The following is a 17,139-nucleotide window of genomic DNA, read 5'->3' on the forward strand; positions in this document are numbered from 1 at the left end:
TTAAAAATTATTTTTAAACTATTTTTATATTACTATTTTGCTTCATATATGGTGTGTCTTGGGTGAAACGTGTGTTGTGGTTATTGATGGGGGAGGGAGGAGGAGGAATCAGATAGGGAGCTCAATCCATAAACTAGTTGTATCCTCTAATGCAATGGTTCTCAAACATGACATGTACCAGAATGTCCTGAAGGGCTTATTAAAACAGAGTGCTGGGACTCATCCCAAAGTTTTGGGTTCAGCAGGTTTGGGACTGGGCTGGAGAATCTGAATTTCTAACAAATTCCCAGATGATGCTGATGTGAGAGTTTGGTGTGTACATTTTGAGAACCACTGCTTTAAAGGAATCAGTAGTCCCAGGCCAAAGAAGAGCTAGGTGAACACTGAGGGAAAACAGTATCTCCCTGCATAGGTTTTTAAGACATAGAACATTAGTTACAAGTTTATCACTTGCTCAAAAAACAACCAGGTGTGTATTACAAGGACTGTAACTGACCAAATCAGTAGTTGGAAGAACTTTCTTTCCAAGGTTAAACCCAAAACCTAAATAACTTTTAAAAAGAGACAGTGTTTATTTGTCTATTCAGCAACTGTTATAGAATCTAGTATTATGGGACTGGACCTGCTCAGTTAGCCTATTTAAGTTTTGACACTTGAACTAACTTGAAAATGAATACTATAAATTCAAAATAAGAGTTTTAAATTTTTTTATCTTTGTGTTAAAATCATAATCTTATTTCATTTAACCTGATTATTAAAAAACAAAACAGTATTATGTAGTAAAAAAGAATTCACCTGCAAATGTACTGTCTGCTGATACCAGCCACTTATTAAAAATGTTTCTACTAAAATTATTCTTAAATTCTTAGACTTATAGCACCTGAAATCTGGACCCAGCTGAGCTTTTATTTTACAGATCAAAACGCATGGATGAAAATACATTACAATAATTAATGAAGCCGTTCTAGTTTAGCCTGAAGAGATTTAAAATTCCCAGTGATGGTCTGTACTGTTACTGAGGAGCTCATAGACTGGAGCTCAACCAGATAACCACAAACGGCATCCAGGCAGAGATTTGTGAATCTTCTCCTGTAATGAAAAAGACACCTGATCAACCATCTACATATTTAGAAGCATTTCCTCCTATAGGACTTCCCTTCAACTTCTGCTAACCTTACTTATTATAGTCCCACATGAGAGCAAGGATCATGTAATTAAGTAAATGGCAAATAAATGAAAATAGAGAAGGAAACTCAGGGGGTAGGTGGATTGCCACATCACCACCATTTCCCTTTTGAAGATTATTATAATGAGAAGGAGGCAGTAAGGGATGACTCCTTAAATTAATATTATTTATATTCATTTGGCCTTTTCAAACAAATATATCTTGAAATGGCCATTAATATCACAAATACATAATTGAACTTCCTAGGCCACTAATTCAAAGTGAAAGGTGTTTAGGAGTAATTCATTAATTTTATCCTGTCACCTTTAGAAAGACTTCAGGACAAGGGTTGAAAAATGGAAAAAACGCTAACCTTTCATAAATACTGACTGATATCATTCAAATAGTTATTGCAAACATGCACAAGAGCTTAAATCTCGCATACTTCTTTTAGTTTCCATATCGTGCCCCACTGTCTCCAAATTTGTTACCCAGGTATTTATTAGGTGCATTTAAAAGCCTTTGGTATATAATAAAGTATATCTAATTCATACTTACCTCTCACAATTTAAAACTTGGCTAGGATTTTCAACATATCTTGTCAATAGTACATGTATACAATCCAAAAGGTGCAGTGGCTTCTTCATTCTGTTCCAGAATGGATCCTATAAAGAAAAATACATCATGAGTTGTAAGGCAAATTGTGTCAACTGATTTTTTAATCATTTATGTTAGTTAAAATAGTCATCAATGTCCAAAGCAAAATTTACTGATATTAAAATAAGCATTTAATATTATGTGGTTACTAAATTATATATCTGATTATGGTTAATAATGAATAGCACTGAAAACTTCATTGTGATGTTATTTAGGAAGAATATTTGATGTATCGATCCACTGTGTAGAGCATACAAATTTCCTGCTTAGGAACCTGAAGTAAGAGAAGAAAATCCATCTCTTCCTATTGGCTGTGACACCATTTTTACTTTGAACTTATGCAGACTTAATCCGATAGTGTGAATAAGAGACTAAATCAGGAGTCAGAGAATCTTAATTCTAGTTCTAGCTTCATCACTACTAGCCATGTGACTTGAGCAGGTTATTTAACCTCTTTGCCCTTGTCAGATGTAGTAGAAGACGGGGATACTACTACTTGCTCATTTCCATCATGGGCTCATTATGAGTTTTAATGAGATATACAAGTGCCTTGTAAAGCACTGTATGAATGTTTTGACGATGGTACTATAATCATGACTAGTATTAAACGCAATCCAGTTCAACAGGTTTTGTTTGGTTTTTGACCTTAGGATAAAAATTACAAAATATACAGTCCAATAAGGTTAAATATGGTGAGAAAGATCATTTTTAAAAAATTGAGGCATAATTGACATGTAACATTATATTGGTTTCAGGTGTACAATACAGTGATTCACCGTTTGCATTCACTGCAAAATGATCACCATAGTAAGTCTAGTTACCACCCGTCACCATACATAGTTAAATTTTCTTTTCTTGTGGAAAGATCTTTAAGCACTGATATTTTAGATGAGGTTACAGTGAATAAACACACTGATATTTTGTTTCTTTGAAGTAAATAATAATTCTTCATGTATTTAGCCTGTTCCACTAAAAGTAAAGCATATATAATTATGTTTATTAATATTAAAAAATATTTGATTTTTATCACGATATATAGCAAAGCAACTCTCATTACTGGTTTTAAAAAAGTCTGAAGCATAATTTGCTTAACCAATGAAGCAAATTTCTGATACAACTGTATTAGATAAGATACTTACAAACACACAAGCAAAATACTCCGCTCCTGTATCTAGAAAGTTAATTGATTTAACTAAATTATTTTATTTTATTTAATATTTTCCTTACCCGTGACTTGAACAAGTGATCATATACTTCCAGTAGTCTAGGTAATGGCACTCCAATTTCATTCATTGTCTGTATCACAAAACCCACATCCCAGTTCAAAGTACAAACTTGCTGCTCTAAGAACTGCACAATAAAATCTGGGGAGAGAAAAGGACCAGAAGTTGGGATTGTTAACTCTTTTTTTGCGCCCAGCGTTACTGAGATATAATTGACATGTAACGCTGTCTAAGTTTAAGGTATAAATGTGATAATTTGATACACATACATATTGCAAAATGTTTTCCACAATAAGGTTAGTTAACATGTCCTTCACCTCATATTATTACCATTTTTTTGTTGTTGTAGAATTGTTTACTCTTGATACTAAAAAGTAGGCCTTACTCATAACTGAACAGTTTCTACAGGAAAATCTTTTAAAAAACAATTTAACAATTTCTTTTAATAAAAAATAAGGCACATACCGAAATATAGGCAAACCTATAGAGATAGAAAGTAAAACAGTGGTTGCTTAGGGCTGAAGGTGGATATAATTTCTTTTTTGGGGTGATGAAAATGGTCTAAATTTAATTGTGATGATGGTTGCACAACTCTGTAAATATGCTAAAACCATTCAATTACACACTTTAAAGCTATTAGAGAAAAAACTTATAGTGAATTTGGAAAACAGCAAAAGAACAAGAAGAAAATAGAGAGCATTCACAATTCCACTATTGGAGAGGACCCACTGATAATATTTAATATCTTGAAATACTGTACCTTCAATTTAACAGCTTTTCAGAAAAGAAGCACTACTGCATCTAGATTTTAGAAATATTAAATGTAATATTCATAAGATTCATAAGTTATTTATTTTGATGATTGTAACTGTGGTCCCAGTCTCACTTTTTACTACCTGTTACATCATAAATAAGATTTTTTGTTTTAAATTGATTGATTGATTGTTGCGTTGGGTCTTCGTTGCTGTGCGTGGGCTTTCTCTAGTTGCGTCCAGCGGGGGCTACTACTCTTCGTTGTGGTGCGCGGGCTTCTCATAGCAGTGGCTTCTCTTGTTGTGGCTCGCGGGCTCTAGTGCACAGGCTCAGTAGTTGTGGCACACGGGCTTAGTTGCTCCGCGGCATGTGGCATCTTCCTGGACCAGGGATCGAACCCATGTCCCGTGCATTGGCAGGCGGATTCTTAACCACTGTGCCACCAGGGAAGTCCCATAAATAAGATCTTAACAGTAACAATCAAATTCTTATTTATGGTACCTAAAATCTGAGACTGACCAATGTGAGTAACCATGGGCAAGAGGAGTCACTGAAAATAGTGCCACTGAACCTGCATCTCCGCTACAAGTTACCATACAGAGATTCTGGAAAGGTAATAAAAATTCTAAAGACTCAATTTGTTCTAGTTTGAAGCCCCCTGGAACCTGTTTGCCATTGAGAGAGTGATAGAAAAAGGAAGGCCTCTTCTACCCTGAATTTTATTGGGTTCAACAATTAAAAATCTTAAGTCAAAGCAGAAATACCCTCAAAAGGGATTGTGTACAATGTGGCCTTTTTGCTATTAAAATTGTCAGGTTTCACATACTCATAAGACATATATATACAGTTGCTCTTTATTTGCTCTTTATTTTCCTGATCAATGAAATGGCATGGCAGTTTTTTGTTGTTTTGGCATGGCAGTTTTTAATACTGTACTTACAAGAAATAAGGGTATGATTATAATAGTTTTATTTCTTACCATGTCCAGGGAATTAAACCCTAAATCAGAGAAGGTCTATAAACAAGTCTGGATCTTCCTATTTTAAAAACAATTTGAGGGTTTCCCTGGTGGCGCAGTGTTTGAGAGTCTGCCTGCTGATGCAGGGGACACGGGTTCGTGCCCCGGTCCGGGAAGAGCCCACATGCCACGGAGCGACTAGGCCCGTGAGCCATGGCCACTGAGCCAGCGCGTCTGGAGCCTGTGCTCCGCAACGGGAGAGGCCACAACAGTGAGAGGCCCGCGTACCGCAAAAAAAAAAACAAAAAAACAATTTGATGTTATGTTATAAGCGTTTTCATGTTTCTCAACATTTTTCAAAAACACAAAGTGCTTATTTAACATTCTACTGTATGAATATATTTATGTTGAGTCTATTGGTTTACAACCGAGGAAGACATTATAGGTTGGCAAATGGCTTATAACAGAGTCTCCTACATAACAAATAGTCAGTATATCTGGTTAAGAAAGGAGTTCACAAAAATTACATTTTTAACAAAACTACCTGCTATTTTAAAGAAAAATATGCCCTCAATATAACAGGGGGCAGTTGAATCAATCACAGATCATCCATGCACAAAAACATCAGCTATTTTCCCCTTCTCTTCAAGCGTGTATAGGGTTACCAGTAACATAACCACTACGGTCTGTTAGTCAGACTATCCCAAGATAGATATATCAACTTGGAAGGTCAAGTAAAGAGAGTTTCATACCCAACTATTCATCAACAAATTCTGCTATTCTTTGGAGGTGTTTCTTTCTGGAGAGGTAGAATGAAACCGCAGAGCTAATAAATAGCAACAACAAAATGATTTTGCCCTACAAACCATTATTTTTCCATGTCAATGAAGAAAACCATCAAAACAAAAAGATAAAAGCCCCACAACCGTAGCTAAGGTTATGGCTTACCTAGAGGAAAGAAACGAGGTGTGCCGGCATACATCTTGCCAAGGAGCACAATCTTGAGACTAAGAGCATGCATCCTGTCTGGGGAGCTCAATGTCACGCTTTCATTCAGTTCTGTAGGAAAGAGACATGTCATTAGAAACCCAAGCTGTTTTTATTGTGAAAATTTTAAATTGACTATTTTATTCTGTTTCAAGGTACAAAATACTAGAACTTCTATGCACGTTAATATAATGAGCAGATTCTGTGTTTCTGTTACTGTCTGATATACTTTCCACTTACCAGGGCACTAGTTATAAGAATCCGAGCTAAGTGTCTCAGAATCCCTTATTAAGCAGTATAAACCACAAAAATGACACATCTTTTCTGAGGGTCCTCTCAAATATTTACTGGGATCATTCTCTACAGGATCGCTCTCCACCATATCAAGTACCCTCTACTTCCCTCTGTTTAGGTATATACAATTCGCATGAGCCCTAAATATATGACCGTTAACAGCTTGCATTCATTCTTCTACTAAGTCACTAAATAACGTACAGCTAATACATCTATAAATGAACACTTACCTTTCTCTATGATATCTTGCCAAAGTGTCTGCACCAGTATAGGGTCTGAATAACCGGCACAATGAATTATTGCAAGTTTACATTCTGCCAGTTTAAATGGGTCAGCAAATTCCCCATAAAGCTGTAGGAGAAAATGCCAACATCCAACCAGAGATTAGTATTCAGAAATTAACAGTGAAGAACTCCCTCAAAGTTAAAAGTAACCAAAGATTTTATCTAAAGTTCCAAAAATATGATACAAAGATGTGATGACATGTAGGTGGTCGTAATGCCAGATTAAGAATGGTAAATGCGGGCTTCCCTGGTGGCACAGTGGTTGAGAGTCCGCCTGCCGATGCAGGGGACGTGGGTTTGTGCCCCGGTCCGGGAAGATCTCACATGCCACGGAGCGGCTGGGCCCGTGAGCCATGGCTGCTGAGCCTGCGCTCCGCAACGGAAGAGGCCACAACAGTGAGAGGCCCGTGTACCGTGTACCGCAAAAAAAAAAAAAAAAAAAAAAAGGTAAATGCACGGAAAACACATTTAAACAGATTTAAATATGTGTGCCTTCTTTTTTCTTGGCTGAGAGCAAGATACTGCAATGACATTTCTTTTAGAATTAGTGTTGTCTAAACTAAGGTTTGAAAAATCACGGAAATACTGACAAATCTAATGGTGCTTCAGGGTACTTAGAGAAATGTCCATGAATAATTGAAAAAGAAACTGTTCAGAAGGGTACAGAGTGGGAGAGGCTTGGAGAGTTAAGCAAAGATAAACTACTTTTTCAAGATAAGAAACAAGGCCATAAAATAGGTGGCAGGAGTTTTAACAAAGCCCCATGTGAGGCTGATAGATTCTTGATAGAAATTGGCCTGGAAAGAGAAACATAGCTTTTTCTAAGAGTGAGATACCACAGTGGTGATGTGTCAGCTCAGTGATATGCTTCCAAAGATGGCTTATCTTAAACACAAAATAAAATGCAAAAGAAACAAGATAATAGGTGACTACTATAGGAATTTCACTTGCTTTTTTATTACCTTAGTTATGTCCATTAGCTCAGAGTCCAGCTGAGAAATTGCATCCTGTACAGAAGAATGATGGGAATATTGCCTTTGTAGTGTCTCTTGTATCTGAAGTTGGATCCTAGCAACCTAGTTTGGGTAGAAAAAAAATCAAATCTTAAGTTCTTCATGATAAATCACCAGGTACTTGAAGGAATGACTCCTAGTATCTGACTTTAAGTTTGTTAAAATAAAAATAACATATAAATAACAGCATAGTGACTACAGTTAATCATACTGTGTTGCATATTTTGAAAGTTGCTAAAAGAGTAGGTCTTAAAGAGTCCTCATCACAAGAAAATGAATTTTTTTGTAATCATTTATGGTGACAGATGCTAACTAGACTTACTGTGGTGATCATTTTGCAATATATAGAAAAATTTAATCATTATGTTGTATACCTTAGCAACTGTTATATGTCAATTCTACCCAAATTTAAAAAAATGTATAAAGACTTTTATCGTAACAGACTGGCAACCCTTCATTACAATAGAAGATTACACAGGGACTGTGCTGTGACAGAGAGCCTTTGCTACTCACCAACACCTGTTTTGCCCATGATTATAGCCAGACAAAATGGCCAGCCTCTACTTCCCGGCCTCCTCTGCTAGGAGTATGGCTGTAAGACTATGTTCTCTTCAAAGGAATGTCAACAGAAGTACAGTATGCCACTTCAGGGTTGAGGTTTTTTAAGAGTGAATGTGCTTCTTACATGCTCTTTTCCCCCTTCCTCCCTTTGATCAAAGAAAAAGGTAAGGCCATTGGAATGGTAGAGCCAGAAAATAGAACTTGGGAACTGACGTCACCAAGTGGAAGAAAGCAACATGCCAATCAGGAACACCAACTCTGGATTTTGTGAATGAGAAATAAGCTTTTGTATGTGGACCATTATACATTTTTGTGTCTCTTAGTAAAGGCAGTTTAGCCCACTCTACCCATCTACTTATTAACCTCCAGAATAAATGGTGAATGTGACCTAATCTGCTTGGTGTTAGAATAGTTAGAATAAATCTTTAGAAATGCCATAGAGAAAACTTTTAGATTACAGCAATGTCCTAGGACCCAAATGCTGTATCATTAAAATCTTTTAAAAGATTTATATATAAATATGAAAAGAAAAAAAGAAGGCATAAGAGATTAAAATTAATACTGACTGCTACAGACCTATTATCTACTACGGGAAGAGAGGAAGTGGACTAACACGTGGCTACTAATCAATGTGGATAAGACTTAAGTGTCGTTAGCACTTACTTCCATTTTTTCTTCTAATTCATGAAGGAATTCACCATCTGCAGCTATTGATGAAATGGCAGTGGAACTTTTGGCACTAAGAATGGCACGAGCAATGTACTCTAGTCGCTGCTGAAGTGAAATTTCTGTGCTGGGGGGAAAATCCTTATTTTTATTCATGTGAATTCTTAAGGATCCAATATACATATATATCAGCTATGATGTACTATTTATGCCAAATTAACATAAAAGGCCATTTGAAACTTGAAAAATTAGAGGATTTCTAATAAAAGAGATCCACAACTTAAGTCAACACATAAATACTTATGTTTACATCCAAAAAGTAACTTCCTATTTTAAAACTTCAGTATATTAAAACTTGCATTATTCTAAAATTAAATTAAATTTTTTATTATTCCTCATATTCTTCACTTTTCTACCTTAATATGGCAAATACTACATTTCATTTTCCACACAGCAACTAGAGTGACCTCTTAAAAACAAAAATCAGATCACGTCACATGCTTTCTTAAGACCCTCCAATCTCCTTTACCTACTCCTCCAACCTCCTCTCATTCCTCCCTTGTTCACCATTTCCAACCCTACTGGCTTTCTTTTTTGTACCCTAAACATGATAAACTTAAATCTGATGCAGTGCCTCTTCAGAGACCATCGCTTCTGTGCTTAAACCACTTCCTCCATTTCTTTAATAGCTGCCTCTTCCTGTCATTTGAGAATCAATTTTAATGACAATTTGTCTGAGGCCTTCTCTGACCAATCTTAACTAAAGCAGCTCCCCATTCCCCAAGGCACTTTCTACTGTAAAATCCTGTTTTTACTGTATTTATAGAATCTGAACTTGTCTGTCTATGGTCTTTGCCCACTAGAATGAGAGCACCTTAGGAGCAGGGATGGTGTCGATCTTGTTCACTACTCCCTTCCTCAATGCCTTGAATTATCACTGGTACTCAAAATCTATTTGCTGGCTGATTGACTGACAGGTGTCAGAATGCCCTAAGCATGTATCCACATCCATGATTACCATCTTCAGTCCTTTCTAATCCCCTAAGTCCATCAGACCTGGGTCTTTGACATTATAAAGCAACTTGGCATTAAAAACAAACATACTACTCATTTAGTTGTTGGCAACCCCTCAGATCAACAAGTATTAAATGAAACTTTTGATATCCCCATTAATGCCAATCTGAATCAGGAAAAAACTGGCTTTCTTTTACTTTCAGAGAAGGTCTTACTCAAAAAACTGTCCTTCTACATAGCTATGGCTCCTATAAGTTTTCCCCTTCCAAAAAGAAACCAAAAGAAAGAAAATATTAACTCCTTTCTCCTATCTTGCAAAGTACGTGTGTGGATGACAGGTAATTAGCACTGACCATCTCTTAAGATCAAATATAAAGGACTCTGTACCTTTAGGAACTTTGCTTCTAAGAGGCTTTCCTTTACCTCCCCTCTCATCTCTTAAAAAAAAACCCACTTGAAACAAACATTTTCAACATGGGTCATATTTCCAAATTATTTAAAGTAGAACACTCGGGCCTTCCCTGGTGGCGCAGTGGTTGAGAGTCCGCCTGCCGATGCAGGGGACACGGGTTCGTGCCCCGGTCAGGGAAGATCCCACATGCCGTGGAGCGGCTGGGCCCGTGAGCCATGGCCGCTGAGCCTGCGCATCCAGAGGTTGTGCTCCGCCACGGGAGAGGCCACAACAGTGAGAGGCCCGCGTACCGCAAAAAAAAAAAAAAAAAAAAAAGTAGAACACTATAGCCGCCAACTTACTTGGTGCAGCCTACATATGTACAAAGAGTGTCATGAGGGCTTCCCTGGTGGCGCAGTGGTTAAGAATCCACCTGCCAATGCAGGGGACACGGATTCGAGCCCTGGTCCAGGAAGATCCCACATGCCGCGGAGCAACTAAGCCCGTGCACCACAACTACTGAGCCTGTGCTCTAGAACCCGTGAGCCACTACTGAAACCTGTGTGCCTAGAGCCTGTGCTCCACAACAAGAGAAGCCACTGAAATGAGAAGCCCAGGCACCGCAACGAAGAGTATCCTCCTGTTTGCCGCAACTAGAGAAAGCCCATGCACAGCAACAAAGACCCAACGCAGCCAAAAATAAATAAATAAATAATAAATTAAAAAAAAAAGTGTAGTGAGAAAGAGAGTAACATAATAGTCGGAAAAAGATTTTATTGTGGAAAGAGACGGTAAGCTGAGAGCTGGTAAGACGTATAGGGTCTCTCACATGAGGAGGAAATTAGGTTATGTGTGTGTGAAGTAGAAATGGACAATGGGCACTGTGCTTAAAAGTCAGAGGATTTCTGAATATTTTATAACAAGAATATAGTAACTGTTATAACAAGGAACAAGGTCAGTATATATTAATGAAAGGGCAATTAAGAGCCACTCTAGGGGGCTTCTGTGGTGGCACAGTGGTTAAGAATCCACCTGCCAATGCAGGGGAAATGGGTTCGAGCCCTGGTCCAGGAAGATCCCACATGCCGTGGAGCAACTAAGCCTGAGCACCACAACTACTGAGCCTGCACTCTAGAGCCCGCGAGCCACAACTACTGAGCCTGTGTGCCACAACTACTGAAGCCCACGCGCCTAGAGCCCGTGCTCCACAACAAGAGAAGCCACTGCAATGAGAAGCCCACACACCACAACAAAGAGTAGCCCCCGCTTGCCGCAACTAGAGAAAGCCTGTGTGCAGCAACAAAGACCCAACACAGCCAAAAATAAAAAAAGAAACAAAAAAAAAAAAAAAGAAAAAAACCAAATGACTATTAAGACCAAAGATAGCAAGAAGACCAAAAATGCCTTGGGCCCACACATGCAATAATTACAACTGCATGAGCACACACACAAACAGATACACAAACTCTCACACTTGCTATTAGCCATATCTGGGTGATTTAAGTAACCATTCTGATTAACTTGGTTTAATAACAACCTTGTCTCAAACACCTCCTTGTCCTAACTTAACCAATCTCCAGATTTTGGAAATAGCACTGCACTATTGTGGCAAAGAAAATTCCAAATGAAAAGAGGGTCAAATTAATGATCTGTCCAAAATTTTAAGTTGTCTTTTGATACGACAACCTAATTAGAAATTTCAATGCACTCTTTAACAGGATTCTTAACAATCCTCAATATATATGCTCCAAGACCTATTCAGTAATTTAAAGAGAGTAGAGGAAATTAGCCTGGAATTTGTTAAACGTTTAAAATTATAAAGACTTTGAGAAGTATTTATTGTCCTTTAGTTAAAAATAGTAATTAAGGGACTTCCCTGGTGACGCAGTGGTTAAGACTCCACGGTCCCAAGGCAGAGGGCCTGGGTTCAATCCCTGGTCAGGGAACTAGATCTCACACGCATGCCAAAACTAAAAGTTCTCCTGCCACAACTAAGGAGCCAGTGAGCTGCAACTAAGGAGCCCACATGCCGCAACTAAGCAGCCCGCCTGCCTCAACTAAGACCCAGCGCAACCAAATAAAAATAAATATTAAAAAAGAAAAAGAATAGTAATTAATTGCTGTTAATAGGAAAGAATCTAAAGACATACTTTAAAGAAAAGGATTTACAAGACAGTTTGAATAGAGAGTTTATTTAGTAGGAGGTATTTGGTACCTGCTACACATTATTAAAAACAAACGAAGAGAGAAAACTATAAACTTTAGATAAATCCAAGTAAAAGCATAAAAATTTTATATATGTATAACCTGAATAAGGTTTTATTTAATATCTGAAATCTGGATGTAACTAGATATAGCCCAGTTATCAATTATTTGTCACAGTGAGAATATTAGGCCATACCTATGCATGTCAGCCAATTTGGATAGGACACGAGCAGCATTGCTAAAACTTCTGTTCTTCTCATAATACCTCCAGAGTAAATCCATGTAACGAACTTTGTTTTGATCAACTTTGGCCATTCGGACTAGATATGGCTCCAGAAATGGAGAAGCAATCTGGAAATTGTAAAGTTAATCAGAAACATTTTCTGACTACCCACTTGCTCTTCAGATAGTAAACATATCATTTTATAGGTGTGCCTTGTTTTATGAATACATAAGCAATATTATAACCCAGTAACAGGTAAGAGAGGGCAATTTTTCTCATTATAAATGATTGTTTTACCACAGTTAATCAAAGAATTGCTATGATAGTTGCATTAGGTTGCTAAGAACAATTTATTATAATCCAATTACAAATCTTTTAATAAACTTTGAGAACACAGCTATTGATTCCTAGATTCTGAGCTCAAAAGCATCTTTGCAATTATCAAATGCCATATATTCATTTTACAGAATGAGGAACACTATGACTTAGGGTAGTGAAAGGACATTTATTTGTGAAGTGGCTTAATGGCAGAGCTAAGACAAAGTTCAGGTCTCCTAACTCATAATCCATTGATTTTCACCCCACAATGTAAACAATCCCAATCAGCTTCTAAATAACAAGAAAACGAGACCAACAGACTACCTTGGTCACTAGGAAAAGGTATTACATTACTTGGCTTTTCACTAACACCTAACGGTTGGTACAGGGTGAAAAACTGAATTCCCTTATGACTATATGTGCTTAACCCACTGAGTTATGCTACTTAAAAATATAAATTAACAACAATGGTATAAAAATATTTTTTACCTGTAGCAGTTTATCTGCAAGGTCAGCTTGTATTAGCCAATTATAAAGGGCAATACTAAAGAGTTCATCTTTGGATCTTTGAGACAATTTAAGCATTTGTTCAAACTAAAATAAAGAAAACAGTAAAAATTAGCACAGTTAAAGGCTCGACATGACTCCTTAGCCTTATAAGCTTCTGGTAAGAAATTAAGAATCCTTAAATGGTAAGTTCTAAGAGTTACTACCCTTTCCAAGATGGTTATGCCACCACCACCACACAGAACATCTAAACACAGTGTATTTGCAGAACGAAAACATGCTATGTCCCTTACATGATGGCCTGCTTCTTCATTACTCAGCATATTGGGATCAGACGACAACACTGGAGGTCCGGGTTTCTTGGGCACGCTGGGAGACTGAGGAGCAGCCTTACTTTGATTTACCAGTTCTTGAAGTGTATCTGTAATACACTTGTAACTGTTTAATCTGAAAAAGAATGAAAAAGGAGCAATTCCATGATTTAGTTATCAATTGGTTTATCTTATGTAATTGAAATATAAACTAAAGAGAATTTTGGAGAAAATACACACACACACACAATTTGGTATTAAAAATAATACAGATCATTAGTTATCTATTTTATACATAGCATCCATAGTTGAGAACCTACTGCGTAGCACAGTGAACTCTACTCAATGCTCTGTAGTGACCTAAATGGGAAGGAAATCCAAAAAAGAGGGGATATATGTATACGTATAGCTGATGCACTTTGCTGTACAGTAGAAAGTAACACAACACTGTAAAGCAACTATACTCCAATAAAATTGAAAACAAATAAATAAAAATAAAAACAGGGCTTCCCTGGTGGCGCAGTGGTTGAGAGTCCACCTGCCGATGCAGGGGATACGGGTTCGTGCCCTGGTCCGGGAAGATCCCACATGCTGCGGAGCAGCTAGGCCCGTGAGCCATGCCGCTGAGCCTGCGCGTCCGGAGCCTGTGTTCCGCAACGGGAGAGGCCACAGTGAGAGGCCCGCGTACCGCAAAAAAAAATAAAAACAATACAAATCATATGCTCTTTCAATAGGTTTGAGAAGCACTTGTTTAAAAGGGTAAAGTCATAAAAATGAAACACATCTTTGGTTATGTATTTCCTTTATGGACATACTTTTTTTTTTTTAAATATTGCTTATTTTACTGTTCTTTTTTTTTCTTTCTTTTTTTAACATCTTTATTGGGGTATAATTGCTTTACAATGGTGTGTTAGTTTCTGCTTTATAAGTTCTTTTTTTTTTTTTTAAATAAATTTATTTATTTATTTTTGGCTGCATTGGGTCTTTGTTGCTGTGCACTGGCTTTTGCTGGTTGCAGCGAGCAGGGGCTACTCTTCGTTGTGGTGCGTGGGCTTCTCATGGTGGTGGCTTCTCTTGTTGCGGAGCACGGGCTCTAGGCGCACAGGCTTCAGCAGTCGTGGCACGCAGGCTGTACAGCGTAGGCTCAGTAGTTGTGGCACACGGGCTTAGTTGCTCTGCGGCATGTGGGATCTTCCTGGACCAGGGCTCGAACTCATATCCCCTGCATTGGCAGGTGGATTCTTAACCACTGCGCCACCAGGGAAGCCCTGGACATACTTTTTTTTTTAAACAGTCTCTAATAATCTGTGAACATTTAAAAATCATCCTTTAAAATACTAATCTTCATCCAGAACCAGACATTGGCAGTGGGGCAGGTGAGGCAGCAGTTTTGTTTCTAAAATCGTAATTGCATTTCAAATTGACATTAATACAATCTCAGGAAAACCAAAGAGGCAAGTTCAAAAACATTTAGTCCTTAAGAATTCCCATCAGGCTATAATTTTATCCCTAGGCTAATAATTAGAATACTGATTCACACCTTTGATAAAACAAGACATTTTTAGGTGAAAGCGTAATTCAATTTTATGAGTTGTACTTGAAATATTATTTTCCTAATACCATCAATCAAACTTTACACAAAGAAAAGTCTATATCCATAAAGTTGCATCTGTTAAGGTGATAAAACTCACCTTTCTTGGAAAGCCTGAAGTCCCACGATGTCTTCTTCTGGTTCTCCATGTTTATAGAAATGAAGTCCAAGACCCTGAGGATCTTTTTTCTCTGCAGCAGTAAGAGAGAGCTCCACTACACCCTCATAAAAACGCACTAATAGGAAAGACAAAGGACAAAGAGTTAAGGCATATTATTAAGTGGATACATTTTCCTTAGATGGCTTATAAAAATACTGATCAAGGTTATTATGTTTACTACTATGAGGTTTCTACTGTATATCAGTCACCCAGGTGACAACATCATATAAAATATTTCTGATGAGTCTACCGAAGAACTAGGTTCCAACATGCCTTAAAGGCAGCTATTAAATGTATTTTCTTCATTGCAAAAAAATTTCATATTTAAAATAGCAAAAAGGAGGGTTGCAGTTCCTTGATGGAAAAAAAATCTTAGGATTCAAAGTAGTACCTGTACTAACAGTTACTACGTTATGTTAGATTTGATTTAAAGTAATTTTAAAGTGAACAGACAGGTAGTATTTTTAAAATTAGTCAAAAGAATCTAAAGCATCTGAAAAATAAGTGTAACCCAGAAAGCAATCTAACACAGGTAGTAGTTTAACTGGAATAGGACTGAAACCCCAATGTTAAAAAGTTACACATTTCAAGACATAAAAAGAGCGTTATAGCTTTTGTAGAAGCTGGTGCAGTCATCAAATACTAAGACATAAGAAATGAATTCCCTATGTCATATCACTTGGGCTACTGAAAGCTGAAGGAAGATATCCCTCCGAGTTAAGCAGAAGGTATGAAGAACATTTTGTTTCTCGCCTTGTCTATACTGAGCACAAACACTGGACAGGTCCACTTGATTGCTGATTTTTTGATACTCCTTTAATGATTCCCTTAACATTCTTTCCTTTTCAATCTTATTTTGAACTTGTCGGGAACGCTGGAGAAGCTCATTTGCCTAGAAGTAGAGATGACAAGGACTTAAAAAGATACAAGCACATGGATGATGCTGTCAATACAAGTTCTGTTTAGTCTATGTTTAAATTTACATCCGGTTGATTATCATCAAAGATAAAAACAACTCTACAAACTTACTTCTTCTTAATTTTAAGCAGAAAAGTTTTTGACCAAAAAATCCTAGCTATTCTTAATTCCTCTCACAAATATGTAAGCAAGACAGCTTTTGACTGGTAAATCTCTTGCCTAGTCAATACATTATTGGTCAGCAGGCAGTCCGAGCAACACTGATTTTTAAAATTTTTTTCACCTGTAGGAAAGGATCAATAAAAATTGCCCAATTAGCTCTAATTTATTACAAAGTTCTAGTGATTTTTTCTTAATTTTTAAGGAAAGGCACAGTTAACCATTTTTTTAAATACCGTCTAGAAATACTATCAAAGATTCTTTATGAAAAAGTTATATACGGATTTTAAGAAATAATATATTCCAACGTCTTTCTTACACAGATGAGGATCCTGACGCCATGGAAGGTTAAAAGACCTACCCAAGGTCGTATGTCAAACAAAAGACAACAGTTCCTGATTACAATTCTAGTGTGCTTTCATCATACCATGAAACCTCCTGTAAGAAACACTGAAACGGGTAACAAAGCATCATACCTTAGAACAAACTGCATCATCAGTGCTATACAGCAGTGGGCAGATGTCCTGTAAGTGTAAACTAATGCCATCAACAGCAGCATTATCTCTGATGTAGCAGTTGATTAGAGAAGCAATTAATGCCCCTGTCAGTTCCTTGTCCCGGATTACCAGATCTTTAAAGGTGGTGATTTTCAACTGTTCTTGAAATTCCTAGGAGTATAAAAGAAAATCCTCTTCTGATCGAAAATATAGGAATATTGTATTTCCACACAGAATGAAATTTCTTTAATAATTTAAAATATCAAAACATTAATAGACTCTAC

The 17,139-nt window shown here is 37.1% G+C and overlaps 1 protein-coding gene across 6 annotated transcripts in view; it reads right to left on the reverse strand.

The window, feature by feature from the left end:
• Positions 1-886: 886 nt before the first annotated feature.
• NUP155 (nucleoporin 155) overlaps positions 887-17,139 on the reverse strand; it is a 58,495-nt gene continuing 42,242 nt past the window's right edge. The window contains exons 23-35 of one of the 6 annotated variants that reach the window (XM_060146968.1): positions 16,835-17,026; positions 16,035-16,173; positions 15,222-15,357; positions 13,513-13,666; positions 13,202-13,306; positions 12,368-12,522; positions 8,559-8,688; positions 7,284-7,397; positions 6,268-6,388; positions 5,705-5,815; positions 3,050-3,186; positions 1,724-1,830; positions 887-1,089 (exon numbers count right to left, since the gene is read on the reverse strand). In XM_060146968.1, coding sequence (XP_060002951.1) covers positions 951-1,089; positions 1,724-1,830; positions 3,050-3,186; positions 5,705-5,815; positions 6,268-6,388; positions 7,284-7,397; positions 8,559-8,688; positions 12,368-12,522; positions 13,202-13,306; positions 13,513-13,666; positions 15,222-15,357; positions 16,035-16,173; positions 16,835-17,026 — 1,740 coding nt within the window. In that variant the 3' untranslated portion in view covers positions 887-950. Of the gene's footprint in view, positions 1,090-1,723; positions 1,831-3,049; positions 3,187-3,805; positions 3,847-5,704; positions 5,816-6,267; positions 6,389-7,283; positions 7,398-8,558; positions 8,689-12,367; positions 12,523-13,201; positions 13,307-13,512; positions 13,667-15,221; positions 15,358-16,034; positions 16,174-16,834; positions 17,027-17,139 lie in introns of those variants that run through there. The other 5 variants (XM_060146969.1, XM_060146970.1, XM_060146972.1 and 2 more) reach the window with 5 other exon arrangements.

This window comes from Lagenorhynchus albirostris, chromosome 3, assembly GCF_949774975.1.
Source record: "Lagenorhynchus albirostris chromosome 3, mLagAlb1.1, whole genome shotgun sequence".
NCBI classification, from domain to species: Eukaryota; Metazoa; Chordata; class Mammalia; order Artiodactyla; family Delphinidae; genus Lagenorhynchus; species Lagenorhynchus albirostris.